Below are 17,178 nucleotides of genomic sequence, written 5' to 3'. Positions count from 1 at the left end.
TACATTTTTCCTATTTTGCCTAAATATCACTTTTTTTTTCTCATTTAGTAGTGTCCTTCAGAAGATACTTACGTTTTAGTTAAATTGTTTTTCAATTAAAATTGTTTTCACCCCCGGATCTTAATGTTTTCTTCTGGAGCATCAGTGAGAGTTTGAACCTTCTGTAATAGTTGCATGTGAGTCCCTCAGTTGTCCTCTGTGTGAAAATGTGGATCTCAAAATCATACAGTCATTGTTGGAAAGGGTTCAAATACACAAAAATTCAAAAAACCCAAAGAATTGGTGGGACCTGTAGGAGTTTTCTGAAGAACAGTGGACAGTTTAACTGTTAAGGACAAACAAGGGACTCGTGAAAAACTTCCACTAAACAAACAAAAAATCACAGCTGTGGATCATTCAGATAACGGCACAGTGTTAAGAATCAAGTGTGTGTAAACTTTTGAACGGGGTCATTTTTGAAATTCAACTACTATTTTCTCTTGTGGACTATATGTAGACATCTTTTATGTGAAATATCTTAATCAGGTCAGTACTAAATAAACTACATTTTTCTATGATCCCTCTTATTTAGGTAAAATAACATTTTGCAGATTCTGCAAGGTGTATGTAAGCTTTTGACTTTAACTGTATGTTTACCTGAAAAAAAAAAAAAGCCTCCAAAATCAAGTAAACTGAAACCTCGACCTGGGTGATGTGTGTATGAGTATTACTATTTTTAGGAAACCGCACTAGTTGTACTATTTTGTTTTTATATACTGTTTTGGTACAGTTATGATACCATATGGCAATACACATTGATATAGACTATTATTATCTACGGCCATGACTACCATAAATATATACCATAGCAGGTTACATTAAATAATGGCCCACAAAGGAAATGATTGACTTATTAAAATCGTGCATTTCTGTAAAATATTAGAAACTTAGCTACATAAAACCTTAATGGTTTGAACTGGTTATGCTACGAACTCGCTTTGCTTTTGTAGCAAATCTCCTGTGCAAATTTTGCATGCAGACACAACAAATGTATTAATCTTTAAATAGCTATTGGAAAGAGTTCCAAATGTCTTGGTTTAGTAGTCAGTTGCATCAGACACTTCTGCTAACTCCGTTATATTCCTGCAGTTCCGCACCATAACAAGCGTTTTCTTATGCTTACAGAAACAAAACAAAACAAAACACTTGGCTGTGTGTTACGTGTTATTATCTGGATCTGCAAGAACCGCACTAACGACACTGTTTTGTTCTTTCGGAATGTACCAGAACTGGAATGAAGAGGAAACTGCACGTCAGTGGGCGGAGCTTTGACGTCATGTTCGAGCGGTGGGTACGTGCAGGACGAGATCAAAACACGCGCGTGCGCGCCCTGTAATGAAGCATTAGCACCTCCGAGCTGATTCAATGCGGGTAAATGTTGCGTAAGGTTATCTATCTTGGGATTTGAATATGCTATTTTATACTGTTAGCTACACTACTCTAACCCAGGGACTCTAAAATACTGTAAAACTAAAATTATTCTTTGAATATGGCTAAATGCATAGTTTAATAAGACCGTGAGGAAAAAATGAACAAACGAGTTTTATTAGGCTGTAGAAACGTCCTTAGATAAGTGTAGACAATATGTAGACATGGGCTTATCTAAGGACATTTAGTACATATCTAGAGATATGTATACCTACATATCTAGGCTATATCTGTATTTAAATATAATGAATTGTGATAGGCTTAATCTAAAAATGATTTCAATGTGATCCTGTGCTTAATTTTAAAGCTGTTGTTTATTTACCCATGCACTGTTTTGTTCTTTTGTAAATTTGAGCTATTCTAACTATCTCAGCCATGCAAATATTTTTTTTCCATTTGTTCCACTAGTAGTTTCAGTTTCATGGCTTATTGTTTGGTGCCTGGAGGATTTCCAATTTCTAGCAGATTTCTAGGAGAAACTGAAAAAAAAAGCACACTTATGCAATAGAGGTCCAGGACACATTGCTTAATCAGAAACATATTTGAGGGATGGACGAAATTCGAAAGAGGAAGTGCCTGCTTTCCTCCACAGTTACTGTTTTGCTACCAAACTTCATTAGTTTCATGTATAATTTCTGTTAATTCGCCAAACCTTGGCTAATTATGTATGCTTATTCGGTGCACCCAAATTGTAATATTATTTAATCCACACTCTCAGGTTAAGCAGGTATTGTGGATGTAATCACATTGAGGTGTATTCTGCAGTCAATGCCTGATGTTTCTGATGACAGTCACCTCATAAGCTCTTCGTGCTTTCCTGCCACATGGATTTTGATTCCAGGAAAGGTTTAGCTACTACAGCACAAGCGTGAATAAATCATCATATGTGTTTGTACTAGCTGACCCCTTGGAAAACCTACACACCCTTGATGTAACAGAAGAGGACTACAGAATTCCCAACGTGATCAGTCCAAGCACACACACACACACACACACACACACACACACACTCTCGTCTGTCTTTCTCTCTCTCTCTAAACACACACACTCTCACTTTTGCACTCACAGAAACGCCTCTTTTTCTCAATTTCTCTACTTTCCTCACCTTTCCTCCCAGCAAAAACATCACTAACGTTCTTGCACTGTACATTCAAATGCAGATTAGTTCTCTCCTACAAAACAAACCCTCCTTACACACCCACAGAACCTCACCAATCAGAGTCCACCCTCTTTGAGATGTACATGTGTGTACTGCTGTTATTGACTCTGTTATGCATACCTACCCAATGGAGAGTTAGAATACCATTTGGTCCCTTTTGCGAAGGCCCCACTCTGTTAACCCAGAGTACCCTCTGCCCCTCCTTTATCACGTGGCTTGTTTTCAACATAACTTGGCATTTCATCATGTGCTTCTTTCCTCCGGAGCCTTGCTCTAAACTTTGCGTAATCTTTGGTGCTGCTTTCATTGCTGAATATATAGGCCAAAACACACTGAGAAGCCAACCATAGACAGGAGGGTGGGGGAAGTCACAAGATGTCCCTAAGACCCAAATGGCTCTAAGTGGCATTTATATTATTTAACCACCTGAGAAAATAAAGCCTGAGCCACTGAAGAACATAATGTATTAGTTTAGGAGTTTAGGATAAGAAAGTTTTACGATGTGTCTGTGACAGTGTACACTCAAATGACTCGGGTATCAAAACTGCTATGTCTGGGGCTCATATCTCAGTTATTTCACTTGGTTCATTCAAGGGATCGAAATCATCAAAGCTTTCATTAACACCAGCGTGAGGATCAGATACTCCTGACTATGTCTGAGTCAGCATGTCTGTAAAACGTGCCGGTGTCACGTTCGTGTACGTGCCAGGGAATTCTAACGTTCACATCCATGTATATCAAGGTTCCACCCTGTTAAGGGAAAGGAATTTTGAAATTCCATTTGAGATGAGACAATTGTGTTTTATGGAGTAACAAATGTTGTTTTCTAATGGTGGATATTGCCCATGGATTGTTTCTACATAATCTACAAGAAAATATTGCTCTTCATGAAAGGTTCCCAAACTGTTGGTCAAAAGCTACTAATTAATTCACTCAAAATGTAAAATTAAAATAATTCAAAAGTTAAAAATGAAATGAAAATAAATAGTATGATTTTTAATGTTTTTTAAAAGAATTATCTTCTGCTCATGCCTTCTGCCTGCATTTATTTGATCCAAAATACAGCAAAAGCGGTAATATTGTAAAATAGTTTTACTATCTGAATGAACTGCATTCTATTTCAATATATTTTAAAATGTCATTTATTCCTGTGATCAAATCTAAAAGTTCAGCATCATTACTCCAGTCACATGAACCTTCAGAAATCATTCTTATATGCTGATTTGCTGTTCAAGAAACATTTATTATTATTATTATTATTATTATTATTATTATTATTATATTTATTATCAATATTTAAAACAAGTACTTTTTCTTCAGGATTCTTTGATGAATAGAAAGATCCAAAGATCAGCATTCATCTATAATAAAACGCTTTTGTAACATTAACCATTTAAAAGCTCAGAGTCAGTATAATTTTTTGGGAAAGAAATACTTGAAATTAATACTTTTATTTAGCGAGGTTGCTTTAAATTGATCAAAAGTGGTGATAAAGACATTTATAATGTTACAAAAGATTTCTATTTTATATAAATGCTGTTCTTCTGAACTTTCTATTCATCAAAGAAACCTGAACAAATTCTGCTCAGCTGTTTTAAACATAATAATAAATGATTTTTGAGCAGCAAATCAGAATATTAGAATGATTTCTGAAGGACTGTGTGACTGGAGTAATGATGCTAAAAATTCAGCTTTGAAATCACAGGAATAAATTACATTTTAAAACATATTAAAGTAGAAAAAAAGTTATTTTAAATAGTAAAAATATTTCAAAATTTAGCTGTTTTCCTGTACTTTGGATCAAATAAATGCAGGCTTGGTGAGCAGAAGAAAATTATTTTAAAAACATTAAAAATCCTACTGTTTAAAAACTGTTGACTGGTAGTGTACATACAATAGTCTTACTATTTCACGTTTAATTCGATGTTAGTGTGGTTTGTTTGTAATTAATTGTAAAATTATTTTTTTCTTTTTGTCTTTTCCCTAAAATATTGTAATGCACATTTCAAGTCATCGTCATTAGCGATTCCTTCCTTAACAGAAACCAGTTATTACCAGCTGTTTAAAAGCTAGCGATTAGTCATTTGGGGTTTTTGACTGTTCATTTGTCTGTTGCAGAATATTGCATCAGGCAGAATGAATGCTAGTTTGACTAGTTATTACGTACACATGACGATTTGGTTAATGAACATTTCGGTGTCCATCATACTTTAAAATGGATTCTTATTACAGTACCAGTATCAGTTCAGAAGGCTTTAATATTTATTAGAGATGAAGAACGAACAGACCACAGCACCCCAGCGTTTCTATTCACCTCAGGCTTTAATCATAACATTCGTCACCAGCCCACGTGACTCTCGCTCTCTCACTCAGTTGATGTGGTGTGTGTGGTACGTGTTTACAGAGACAAGGGGGCCGGTCTAACGGAAAGGAGGTGGGTAGGAAGGGGCGTGAGATTATAAAACCGAGGATCGGCGTATGTCTGTTTGTACCTTCCACACATTTAGTCCCTACCGCCCACGGCCACCATCTGCTGCTCCCGAAGCAGAGGCTCATACAACGGCGTCAAGCCTGGAGCTTTAACGACAACAACGGGGTAAGGACGAGCTTTACATTCAGCTGTTAGATCGAGTTTGACAGACGAGCGGACTGAACAGAAACACCACGGTTTTGATTTTAAAGGATGCGGCGCAGTGGCTGGATTTGGTTCATTATTGGGAGATCTCTGGAAATGTCTAGAAACTTGTTTAGGCCAGTTCATATAGTGCTGTTATATGTCTTTCGGAGGTTTGTGTTCGTTCACACTGATGTAGATGCTGGTGGACTCAATGCAGCCGCCGCGTTGTCTGTTGTTTTTGAATCATTCATTGTGTTCATTCAATGTTGTGATGCGTTGAACATCACGAATGCATGCGATTAGTCGCATGAAGGAAATAACGTATGTGGTTGAGTGGATAACGGACGGAAATGGCGAGCTTTTTCTCCTGGAGTTATTCTTGGCACAAGTCTCGGGGGCATGTAAATGCAAGTCTCTGCTGGTGACGTGACTTGCTTTTACTGCGCCTGTAGTCTTAATTTTTTTTTGTTTGAGATGATGATTTAAAGAGCCAGTTTACTAAAAATGAGAATTCTGGCTTTTTATCTCAAACGCATGTTGTTACAAATTATTTTACTATTATTTAACTATACTTTATATAGCTTTTACTTTTGCGACATTTTGGAATCTTGGAGTCTTTGTGTTCTTTGACAATGAATGGTGACTGAAAATGCCAAGCGTTTATAAGAACTCACATCAGCGTAAAAGTAGTTCACACGACTCGTCTTTTTATTCCAAATGTTTCTGGAGCCACACGATTGTTGTTGTGTTAAAAACGGACTGGAATAAATGTGCGTGCATGAGAAGCAAACGTATGAATCATTTGAATCGATTCTGTTCATAACACCATTTAAACTGCGCTGAATGATTCATCCATAAATCGGACTGATTCGGTTCTCGAGTTCAACTCGCTGACTTAATGATTCGGTTTTAGATTTTAGCTCACTGGAGATGCACAATTTATTTTTGGTCTGTCCTCACACAATGCTAAAGCAAAGTACATTTGTAATGTATAGCATTATTCGTTTGGACTACTGTTAGGGTGATTCTACATCCTTTTTTGCATCTTTATGATGATAACTCATACTGACATAAGAGTAATAATAAACATATGATCCTTTACATGCATTTGGTTATTAGAAGGTAGTTGTAAGAGTACATTACTATAGTGCTTCGTGTAATGGCCAGATTTACAATGATGCTATTTTTTCCCCCCCTCAGGTATCCCGTTTAAAGCACCACGGTTCCTAAGACATTGGATTAGCTGAGTGAGCTTTATCACTAAAGCTAAGACCACCGTTGTTGCCGCCATCCACCAGTCCCACAAATCAGAACAAAATGGTGCAGAACAAGATCACCGAAGTTACCGGATTCCATCGCTCTTTTAAGGTGAGAGTGTGATCTCTCTTGTCTCTGTTGCATGAATGAATATTTAATGTTTTAATTTATTTATACTTAGACAAGTTAAGAGATCCATTGCATGGGTATCAGAGATCATAGGACATTGATTAAACATTAAACCGAATGCCAGGAAGCTCTTAGTCTTTTAATAGAAGCCTAGTTATAAGTAAAAGCAGGACATTTAACGAATGTACAACATTCCAGGGCCAAAATCCCTTTGAATCTGAGGAATTTTCCAAAACAGGATCCCATCTCCTTGAATCTGCCTTCAATTTTGATTGTTCCGCCCGACTTGGTAAGTAGTTGTTGTTGTTGTTGTTGTGTGGTGTTGTTTTTTTGTTTTTTAAAAATCTAACTAATATGGAAAAACCAATCGGATGACCTATAGTTGACAGACAGAACTACTAGTGATTCGTGACCTTAAACCAATGTTTACATATTTTAGATGAATATCATCTGCTTATTTTTTTTCCTTCGTGTAATCAAGCCGGTTTCTGCGGGTGTTTAAATGCCAGCGAATCAGTTTTTAAAAGTTGAATTGTTTTTATGTTGTGCCGCACAGACATGCCATCCAGCCAGCCCATCGACATCCCCGATGCCAAAAAGAGAAACAAGAAGAAAAAGAGATGCAGGGCAACAGACAGCTTCTCAGGGCGTTTTGAGGGTAAGTGCATATCAGATGGAATGACATTTTCTATTTTTGCATGGCTGAGGTGTTAAAATTTCACCGGGGGAATTATTCAAGTATACATTTACAGTTTGACAGATCCAAATGGGTTCAGTAGTCTAATAATAACGCTTTTGTTTTAATTTCAGATGTGTATAAGCTGCAAGATGAGGTGCTGGGAGAAGGGGCCTATGCTAGAGTCCAGACCTGTATCAACCAAATCACCCACAAAGAATATGCTGTGAAGGTAAGATGCTTTATAGGTTGCATGTGTTAAATTCAACTCAACTAACCTGAGCTGTGACAATGCGGTGTAACTTTAAATAGCAGTTGCGTTCCATAAACAGATATTCCATGTGAAGCATCCGTGCAGATATGGCATTCGAGAGCTATTGTTAGAAAGGACTTTCTCTTTGAAGCCCTCTCTTGGAAATTGAATCAAATAGGTTATGGGAATGACATTTCCCTCTTTGGCGAGCAGACGTGACTCTAGTTGTTTTGTGCTGACTGACACTGTTGCATGTCATTTGTAAGGGCATGCTAGATTCCTGCAGGCTGTGGATGGTGGGGTCACACTCAGGCCACGCTTATGAAAGGTTTAACAAAATTTAATATTACAGAATTCATTATGTAACGCATTTATTTAAAGTTGTGAATAGTATTTACTTTGCGAATGGAACCGTTTGCACTTGCCTGTGTAATTTCTCTAAACCGAGTGATGTAGTTGTTCACAGACACGGATGTTTAAACACACAGTTCCTCTGTTGTGCTACTGTAGTTTTACAAGTTACAGAGCAGGCTTAGCGGAAATACTTCATTGTTTGTGTTAGACAGGATAGAAGGCCAACCAATCAGAGACGTGGAACAGTCACACGCTCTTACCGTTCAGCGTTCTTATTGGCTGGTAGATCGTACCGTGGCGGGAACATAATGTACTGGCAAATCTGTCGAAACATAAACCTCGAGAAGGGGGGGTTAAGGGTGGAGTTAAATCCTTGAAGTGTTTACCTACTTTTTTTTTTTTTTTTTTTTTCTCTCTCTCTTTTTTTTTTTCTGTGTCTCTCTCACACATTGCGGAATCTAGAACAAAAGCATTAGCATGTTGTGTACCAGAAACAATTCTTGTTTTTACTTTTAGTTTTGCTTTTGAGGAAGCTCAACAGATGTGAACTACTAAAGTGTTACTTACTAAAACCTCTGTATTATTCGAGATTGCAAATCATCCATGTTTTAATTTGCATTCATGCATTAGCAGATGCTTTTATCCAACAATAGCATATTTTTTCAAACTGAAGTCCTCGTATGCCAGCCAAACAAAGACGATCCAATGATTTAGGGATGTGTTTCAATCCCTGAGGGGGGTGGATCATTACAAGCATTAGGTCAGTTTATGCTGGGATGGGTTTCAGACAACTCTTAGCAGATGTCCTGCCAACCCCCTCCTCCTCTTTGCGTAGTTTTGCTTGTGGGGGGAGAGAGATCTGTGGCGTCCCGGTCTGAACAAAAGGAAAGGCTGAATGAAAACAACCACAGTAGCTGCCTCAGCTGGGCTTAGGTAGTGTTTACAAGCGTGGTTTGATTTACAGACAGCGGTCAGACTCTATAGGGCCCCTTCTAAAACTAACATGGAGATTTGTGGATGCATTGTGTAGCACATCATGTATTCAGCAACATATTCTAAAAGCTTTTCAGTGCCAAATAACATGTTTAGACTTTAGCAACTAGGTGAAATCTGTCACCACATCCCCCATGTTCCCACAAGCATTTATAATGCCCTGTAATTTATTTTTTTTTGCGGCTTTTGAGTAGATTGATTGCTGACTCAGCCGTTCGGCAGCAGCGTTGGGGTTTTTGGGAATGCGCTGGCCCGCAGGGCTCATTCTTAGCCCTGATATGCATTGTGTGCTCGCCTGCACGCTCTCAATAGCACTGCTAATCCAAGAGCTGCACAGAGTCAGGAAAACACAGAGGCCTCGCATGGGGGAGGACGTGATTCAATGTCAACAGTAACTTTTGCTTGTGCATTTGGTCGTTGGACTCGGGGCCTCTTGTCACGTTTTATAAACTTTAATGTTAATTACTCTTTAAATTCTGTTTTTACTCCCCTTCATATTGTTCTAAACCTGTACGATAATCATTTTCTCCATACAGTGAAAGTGGAGTCCAATTCAACATTAAGATCCCATTTGTTTTATTCAATTTTAAAATGTGCACATCAACTTTTATGTGACCCTGGAGCACAAAACTAGTCATAAGGGTCTATATATAATAAAAATCTGAAAATCTGGACTCTGAGGGTGCAAAAAAAATTAAAATATTGAGAAAATCGCCTTTAAAGTTGTCTAAATGAAGTTCTTATCAATGCATATTACTAATCAAATTACGTTTGGATATATTTACAGTAGGAAGTTTACAAAATTCTTTCATGGAACAAGTTTACTTAATATCCTAATGATTTTTGTCAGAAAATAAATATTTTACAATGTGTTTTTGGCTATTGCTACAAATATACCTGTGCTACTTACGACCAGGGTCACAGATGCAATGCGACAAACATATAACAGTAACATACTTGTATATTCATCATGCATATAATAAAAAACACTTGATAGTTCACTTGTTTGGTGAGCTATTACTTTAAAGTGGTGTAAACGGATGTTTATTGCCTTTGGAAGTTAATTTGTACTCAGGACTTGTCACCTTAGAAAGTTGCATCTAAATTGGCTTTCTTTTTTTTTCTTTTTTTTTTTTTCACCTCATAGATCATTGAGAAAAGGCCAGGACACAGCAGGAGTCGTGTTTTCAGAGAGGTGGAAATGCTGTACCAGTGTCAGGGACACAGGTAACCTATTATTTTCTGACATTCCCTAAACGTAGGCAGTGAAAAACTGCAGGTTTTAACTCGAAACAATGTCTTTTGTCCACCCAACAGAAATATTCTGGAGCTGATTGAGTTCTTTGAGGAGGAGGACAAGTTTTACCTTGTGTTTGAGAAGCTGAGAGGAGGTACGTGCGTTTTCTCTAGTGTTATGTTACTTTTGAGAAACATTAACCAGTCTTTACTAGGCACAGCCATGAGTAATTAAATTGAGACCTTCTCTGTTGGAATGTAAAGATCGCATGCTCCGGTGTTAATGTGTAACAATGCGTTTTTCTTTTTTCAGGCTCTGTCTTGGCCCACATTCATAAGAGGAGATACTTCAGCGAGCAGGAAGCCAGCATTGTGGTGCAGGACATTGCGAGTGCGCTGGACTTCCTTCATAATAAAGGTATGAGAACACAATGGGAGGGGTGCTTTGTGTCTGGAAAAGAGAGATAAGAAGATTGTGTTACACATGGGGGATGACTCTTTCTGGAGACTGTTTTAATTTGATCACATTTCGTCGACTAGCTTAAAGGATGCACATTGGATTTCCTGTCAGTACTGTTGGGCGAGGGGATGCTAAGCTAATTTTAGTAGCACTTAGCAACAATCTGTTTTGGAAACATCGCCTATCTTTTCTCGTCGACAATCCTCACTTAGCCTGAATACCACAGCTAACGCATGACTTGTTTGTGCTTTTGTAGGAATGGCCCACAGAGACCTGAAGCCTGAAAACATCTTGTGTGAACACGAGGACAGGGTGAGTCTTTGACGACGTTAGCTCGATGGCCTAATCAGAGATTTAGACTAAGCTTTGCATTTGTGGTAAACGTTTGATCAGATGATTCGATGTGTGACTATAAACACTTTGTCATGTGGAAAGTCATTTCTGAGCAGAGGGTTTTGATCTGACTTCCTGTTGACGTAATTCTTGCAGATTTCGCCTGTGAAGATTTGCGATTTTGATCTGGGCAGCGGAATCAAACTCAACAGTGACAGTTCGCCCATCTCCACTCCAGAGCTCCTCACTCCAGTAAGTGTCTTTGTGACCCCAAACAAACTATTGCGTTTGACTGAGAAACAAATGTCATAAGATGTTAACAGCCATCGGCCAGTTGTTTTGAAGTTTATGGATAAGATGTACACATTGTCAAAGCCGTTTCTTATCAGGAGGACCTGCTTTAATGCGATTGGTTGACGTTGAGTGGTGTCAGTAGGGTAGCTCATTCTGACTGGCTAATTTAATCATTCGAAACTCTGTGATCCAGTTAAGGAATGGTTTTATGACCACAGTAGAGGCTGAACATTATGAGCACTTTGTTTGGCTTTAATATTCTAAGCTTTTGAGTTTGTCTTTGCTCTGTGTGCATGTTTACACAAAGATCTGGCTTCAGCTTCGTGACTTTGAATAAATGGGGCAAGACGGGCTAGAACAGGTGATATGGCGGGGGTGGACAGTGAGAAATCCACAGCAAGGGGCTTTCAGGGTAACCCGAGTTGCATCCAACAGCTTGCTGAAAAGACTATTTGTGGACTGAATGGCTAAAGGGTGAAAGGTTCTAGTGTATCTAGTCAGTAAACAATGTAGGGTTTGTCTTTTTGCCCCGTGCTTGCTGATGGGCAAATAGTCTCGCGTGATTCTGCTGTAGGGGAGAGGGTTTGATTTAATGCCTTGCATGTTTTTAAAGGGATACAAAATCCCTTGAAGTAGGAAGCTTCTAGATGCACGTTTCTTAGAATGTTCTGTTCTTGGCTGCTTTCGTTTTTTTCCAAGAAATCATTCAGAGTTCCAAAAATGCAACTCCCTTTGTCAGGAATAGATGGGATGTTCATCAGAAAGTTCTTTGTGAATTTTTATTTTATTTTTTTTATTTTTTTTTTTTAACTTTGAGGTAGTGTTTATACAGTTCATGTTACACTCGCATGCTACCCGTGGACGTCATGAAGAGGACAAGAATTTAACCCAAACAAACATTTCAGGCCTTTGTGCTCCAATTTCCTGTCGTACCTTTTCCCTCAAGCGCAGTTTAGACTTCATTTCTCATTTGTTTTTGTCTCTGTGGATTTCCTCAAGCCTGTCTGGGCATTAGTCTTTCAGTCAGTGTTACCACCCCACACCTAGCAACTGTTCTGTGATTGGTTTGGTGAGAGGGAGGATGAAAGGGGGAGGAGCATCTAGTGCACTCTGGTCATGCACTCAACATGTTTTTCTTGGGCAGGATCCCAGGGATCTTATCAGGGTGTTATTTTTTTTGTCTTTTTCATCGCTAGCTTGATGTTAACTCTGTTTGTCACTCGATTGCTTTGCTTCTTACAAGGTTTTTGCTTTGTTTACTCTTTTTGCTGTTACTGCAAGCTTTTTGTGGTTGCATGTAGTGTGGTCATACCATAAATGCTTGAAGTCATGATTTCTGAGAAGTGCATGCACATCCTGAGCCATACAGAAAACTGCTTTCTCTTGACAATTTTGCACTGCATGTATTTTTATTCTTAACCACAGGGGAAATTCATACATGTATAGGTGGCTGGCTCGCTCAGCTGATGCATGCCTTCCTGCCAACCACAAAAACACATGAACCGCATGCGCAACTGCTCAAGCCAGTTTGTCCTTCCTTGGAAAGCCCCATATATAATCTGCACGTGTAGTCGCTGCAAGTGACTGATGCAATGCTATGCTGCTCTTACAGTTGAAGTTTGCCTTGAAAGTGAAAATCTGCTTGCGCAGTTATCATTCGAGACCTCCCCTCCCTCCCTCTTATCTCAAAGACCCAGAGATAGGCTCGCAAGCGAGCCAGAGGAATCTGTTTAGATGCCTGCAAAACACGAGCCTTAATTACAGGTTACAGTTGGGTACAAAACTGACTAGTTACATACTGTAGCAATGTATATGTAGCTCTGGATTGGTTGTGAAAGTCTTTTGTTGAGAAGTGGGGGTGGTTGTGAAGTGTGTTGAGAGGTGGTGAGCAAAAACAGCCGTGTCGATGGGGGTTGGGTACAACAGTGGAAGCTTTTGTCTGCACTCGGATTCCTGCACTGCGAAACGGCATTACATAAGTGCAGGAAGGCGGAGCAACAGCGGCAGCTGGGTTGAGGATAACAAAAGAGACTAGCAGAGCAGACCGACCACTTCCTTTAACCTCGGAGACGCAAACCAAAACATGATAATGTTGTACTCGAACACCTGTGAAAACAGTGGGGGGTTGGAAATACCCAACATTGGATGGGTTAACATTATTGGTTTATGCCCACTTTTGAACTTCAACCTTGTATGATAATGTATATGAGTGGAAAGTTGTTGTGTGGGTGAGTTATTATACGTTTACATCATGCAGAGTTCATATATTGGCCTTGATGTTTTAGAACTGAATCGGACGAATTCCGGGAAGTTCTGGGATATGTGATCTCTTGGAAAAATTGCTTAAAGGAAGTTATTTTGTAATGCTTACCTCAGCCTGAATTGCATAATTATAGGGGCTTAATGCAGCAAGATGGCCCGGCCCAGTTTAGTTGAGTTAAAACTAAAAGGAACCCAGTTCTGCAGATCCTTCCGGAAAGGTCCTGCTGAACTACTGAACTGTTACTTCAGAAAGGTTTTATCCTTTTGCATCAAAAATGTGCGGGTCTGTTTGCAAACCAAGTGTGTGTTGCTGTTATGTAATAAAGGATTGTGCGTCCTAGAAAACCTACATACCATGCTTTATTTTTTTTTTTTTTTTTTTTTTTTTCTTGTCCCAATCGTGACCTAGTTTTTGGGCAGAGGCGGTCGGAGACCGAACCAACAAAGCAGTCTGCACTTGCATGACTCACTACCTCGCCTCCATCTGTGACATAACAATCGTTACTGTGGTACTTCACTTAATATGCTGCATGCCACCGCATTTTCCATCTGGACTGCGGCAGAAATGCGTTTCATGAGCAAGAACCGGGGGTGAATACTTTTGCATTCAGTAGTTAATCTGTCGACAACCCCCACTCCAGCTTGGCGCAGTCTGCTGTTTAGCATGTGATTCTCACACTGTCGGTCTCAGACGTGCTTAGGGGTCCCTCAGAACACATGACACTTGTCAGCTGAATGCAAGAATGTGAGCAAGGATGCCTGTAGTTAGGAGAAAAAAAATTGAAACTCTGTTGTACGTAACTAACACATGCACTCAACCCAGGTTCCAGTTGATGACTTTCTTCTCACCTCTTCTTCCTCTTTTTCTCACTCTCACCTTAGTGTGGATCTGCTGAGTACATGGCGCCAGAAGTTGTAGAAGCCTTCAACGAGGAGGCCACCATCTACGACAAGCGCTGTGACCTTTGGAGCCTGGGAGTCATTCTTTACATCATGCTGAGTGGTTACCCTCCCTTCGTGGGCCGCTGTGGAAGCGACTGTGGATGGGAGAACGGAGAACCTTGTCAAGCGTGTCAGGTACATCACACACCCTAGTCTATTCACCACAGTGACGGTGCACCTACGTCAAAAGTATCATATTCACGTGCTTCTCGATGAATAAAACTCATCTCCTGTTTCTTTGCTTTTCCCCACAGAACACCTTGTTTGAAAGCATCCAGGAGGGCAAGTATGAGTTTCCAGAGAAAGAGTGGGCTCATATTTCCTCTAGTGCCAAAGACCTCATTTCCAAACTGCTTGTGCGGGACGCCAAGAAGCGTCTCAGCGCTGCTCAGGTTCTCCAACACCCCTGGGTACAAGGGGTAAGAAGCGGAATTTTTTATTGTGTTCACTAAAACAAAACTTCCAAGTGTAATTTTAGGCTTAAACTGTCGTCTTTCTTTCTCCAGGGTGCCTTTGACTGTCTCCCTTCCTCTATCCTGCTGCAAAGGTAAGTTGAGTTGGTACCAGCTATTTTGCTAGTTCTGTAGCTTCCACATCAAGCTAACCTTGTCCTTCTTGGCTCGCAGGAATAGCAGCACTAAGGACCTGACGTTCTTTGCGGGCAAGGCCGTTGCCATGAATCGGCAACTAGCGGAGCAAGACGACCTGGAAGAACAGCAGCTGCAGGACTCTCCTCAGGTCGTCACAGCCAGTGCCACGTCCATGCGCCTCTCCCCTCCCTCCAACTCCAAACTGGCTAAGCGCAGACAGAGGAGTAGCCTGCTGAAAGGAGCACCCGTGTCAGCCTCTGAGCTCAGGCAGCTCCTGGCACCGCTGGTCATTGTGGGAGACTGTGCTTGATCGGTTGAGCTGGGCTCCCCGTGAACAATTTTACCAATTTCAAACGGACAAAGTATCTGCTACCTTTTGTGCAAATCCCTCTCCGTTTCTTCTGCCCACTTGAATGGGACCCAGTCCTTTCCTACACAATAGTTCAGGTCGTGCCTGTTGCAAATCCAGTTTGCTTCCTTAGGAGCTCCTACAGCACTTTGATCAACTCTCGACAGCATGGAAATCATCCTGAGAGCTCAAGGCGAATAAACTGGACTGGTTTAGGATAGAGACTGGGTTACACAAGCCATTCGGAAATTTGTCTAAAGGTAGAGCGTAAAATACCAGCTCAGACACCAAAGGTCTAATACCTCCCACCCCACCCCTTCCCAAACCTCTTTTTGTGCTGCTTCCACGTTACAACTGGATCCACTGTGAATTTTCTCTGTGAGAGATGCATTTGTTTTTCAGGACTGTTTTGCCTGTAGGTGTTTATGTGCAAATATCCCCCCTCCCCTTCAGCAGATACTGAAGATACTGGTATGTGCTTATGCAACCCTGATGAAGGCTATTATGACTTGCATTACTTTAGCAGAGATCTTGTATAAGTGGAGCGAAGCTCTGATAATAGTGCCTCACCTAACTTAATCGCTGTCCTTCTCCCACATCCTTTTAGTTGCGACAACAAAATTACAAATAGCTAGGTTTTCTCAGTTGTTCAAGCACTTCCAGAGTGTGTCCTTAGAGCCAGACTATCCCAGCAGTCTGCTTTCGAGACATGGGTTCTCCTAGTTGAGGAACCAGTAAATGCATTTGATTTCATGTGAGGTTTTCGCCTCGCAAGACTCAAATTGGAATCGCAGCATCGGATGCATCCAAATCGAAGTCTGGGAAACCGTAACGGTTTCACCAGAAAACTGATAAGAGCGACTATAAACATTTCCGAGCACAACTGGGATTGAGTGCATGCTGGGAAGCGACCAGATGGTTGCACAAGCACACGTCTGCCAATGTGACTACATGAATGACAATGGTCGGTATCAGAGAGTTGAGGCTTTGAGCTTGTACCCCACTTTTAGCGGGTGATTATGGTACGAAAATAGCGGATTGTGGATGCCACCAAAAAGAAAATTATATAACTATTAAGAGGGGAGGGAGAGATTATTTTCAAGTAACATAAAAAAACAAAATCTAAAAAAATGGAAAAAGCATTCCAGCAAAAGTATTTAAAGACAAAAAAACTAAACAAAAAAAAAAGTCTTCCAAGAAAATGTAGCTGTATGAGTGAAATGGTCTAAGAAAGTTTACTTGGTTTTTTTTTTTTTATATGTTAATGGTTGACTCCAATACAGAGTGTGCCACACTGATGTTGAGCTTTGTTTAACTTTTTATTGAAAGAATATTATTTTCTATCTTATTTTATGCAGGTGCTGTTCAGGTGGAACGTTTTCCTTTTTTATGGTTTTGTTACTTTATTAATGTTGATTTAAATGCTGTAAAGCGCAAGAAGGGCGTATGTAAATGTGACTGGAGTTAGGGGAGAAAGGAAGGATTAAAACGAAGGAAGGAAACAAAGAGCGGGAGTCTATAGTCTGTACAGATTTGATGTTTTACTGTTTTTGTTCTTTGGAAATGACTTCAGGGTTGTTTAAACTCCCCTTTTCTCAAATGATTGGTGGCTTTTAGTAAGACGCAACAATTTTTGCCAAAGTGCGCTCATTTTGAATGCACTGAGGTTTCTGGGTAGCGCTGATCTTGAATCCGTTTAGCCTTTCCCATGCCAATTCTTAAGACACAGCATACTTGGTTGATCTGAGCACAGACCATCATTCCCTCTCTGAGGTGTATGAAGCATTTGAGTCCAGATCTCTGGATT

General features: G+C 40.0%; 1 protein-coding gene across 1 annotated transcript; it reads left to right on the top strand.

Annotated features, from left to right (window-relative positions):
• The first annotated feature begins 5,057 nt into the window (after positions 1-5,057).
• mknk2b (MAPK interacting serine/threonine kinase 2b) lies at positions 5,058-16,510 on the top strand. Its single transcript, XM_051116347.1, has 14 exons — positions 5,058-5,222; positions 6,444-6,611; positions 6,828-6,918; positions 7,186-7,287; positions 7,440-7,537; positions 10,053-10,132; positions 10,223-10,296; positions 10,455-10,559; positions 10,858-10,913; positions 11,091-11,186; positions 14,373-14,567; positions 14,687-14,851; positions 14,939-14,979; positions 15,059-16,510. Exons 2-14 carry the CDS (start codon positions 6,561-6,563, stop codon positions 15,330-15,332), a joined length of 1,428 nt encoding a protein of 475 aa, XP_050972304.1. The 5' UTR covers positions 5,058-5,222; positions 6,444-6,560; the 3' UTR covers positions 15,333-16,510.
• Positions 16,511-17,178: the final 668 nt, after the last annotated feature.

The sequence above is a fragment of the Labeo rohita genome, chromosome 8 (assembly GCF_022985175.1).
Source record: "Labeo rohita strain BAU-BD-2019 chromosome 8, IGBB_LRoh.1.0, whole genome shotgun sequence".
NCBI lineage: Eukaryota > Metazoa > Chordata > Actinopteri > Cypriniformes > Cyprinidae > Labeo > Labeo rohita.
This window is presented reverse-complemented; position numbering and strand designations above follow the sequence as displayed.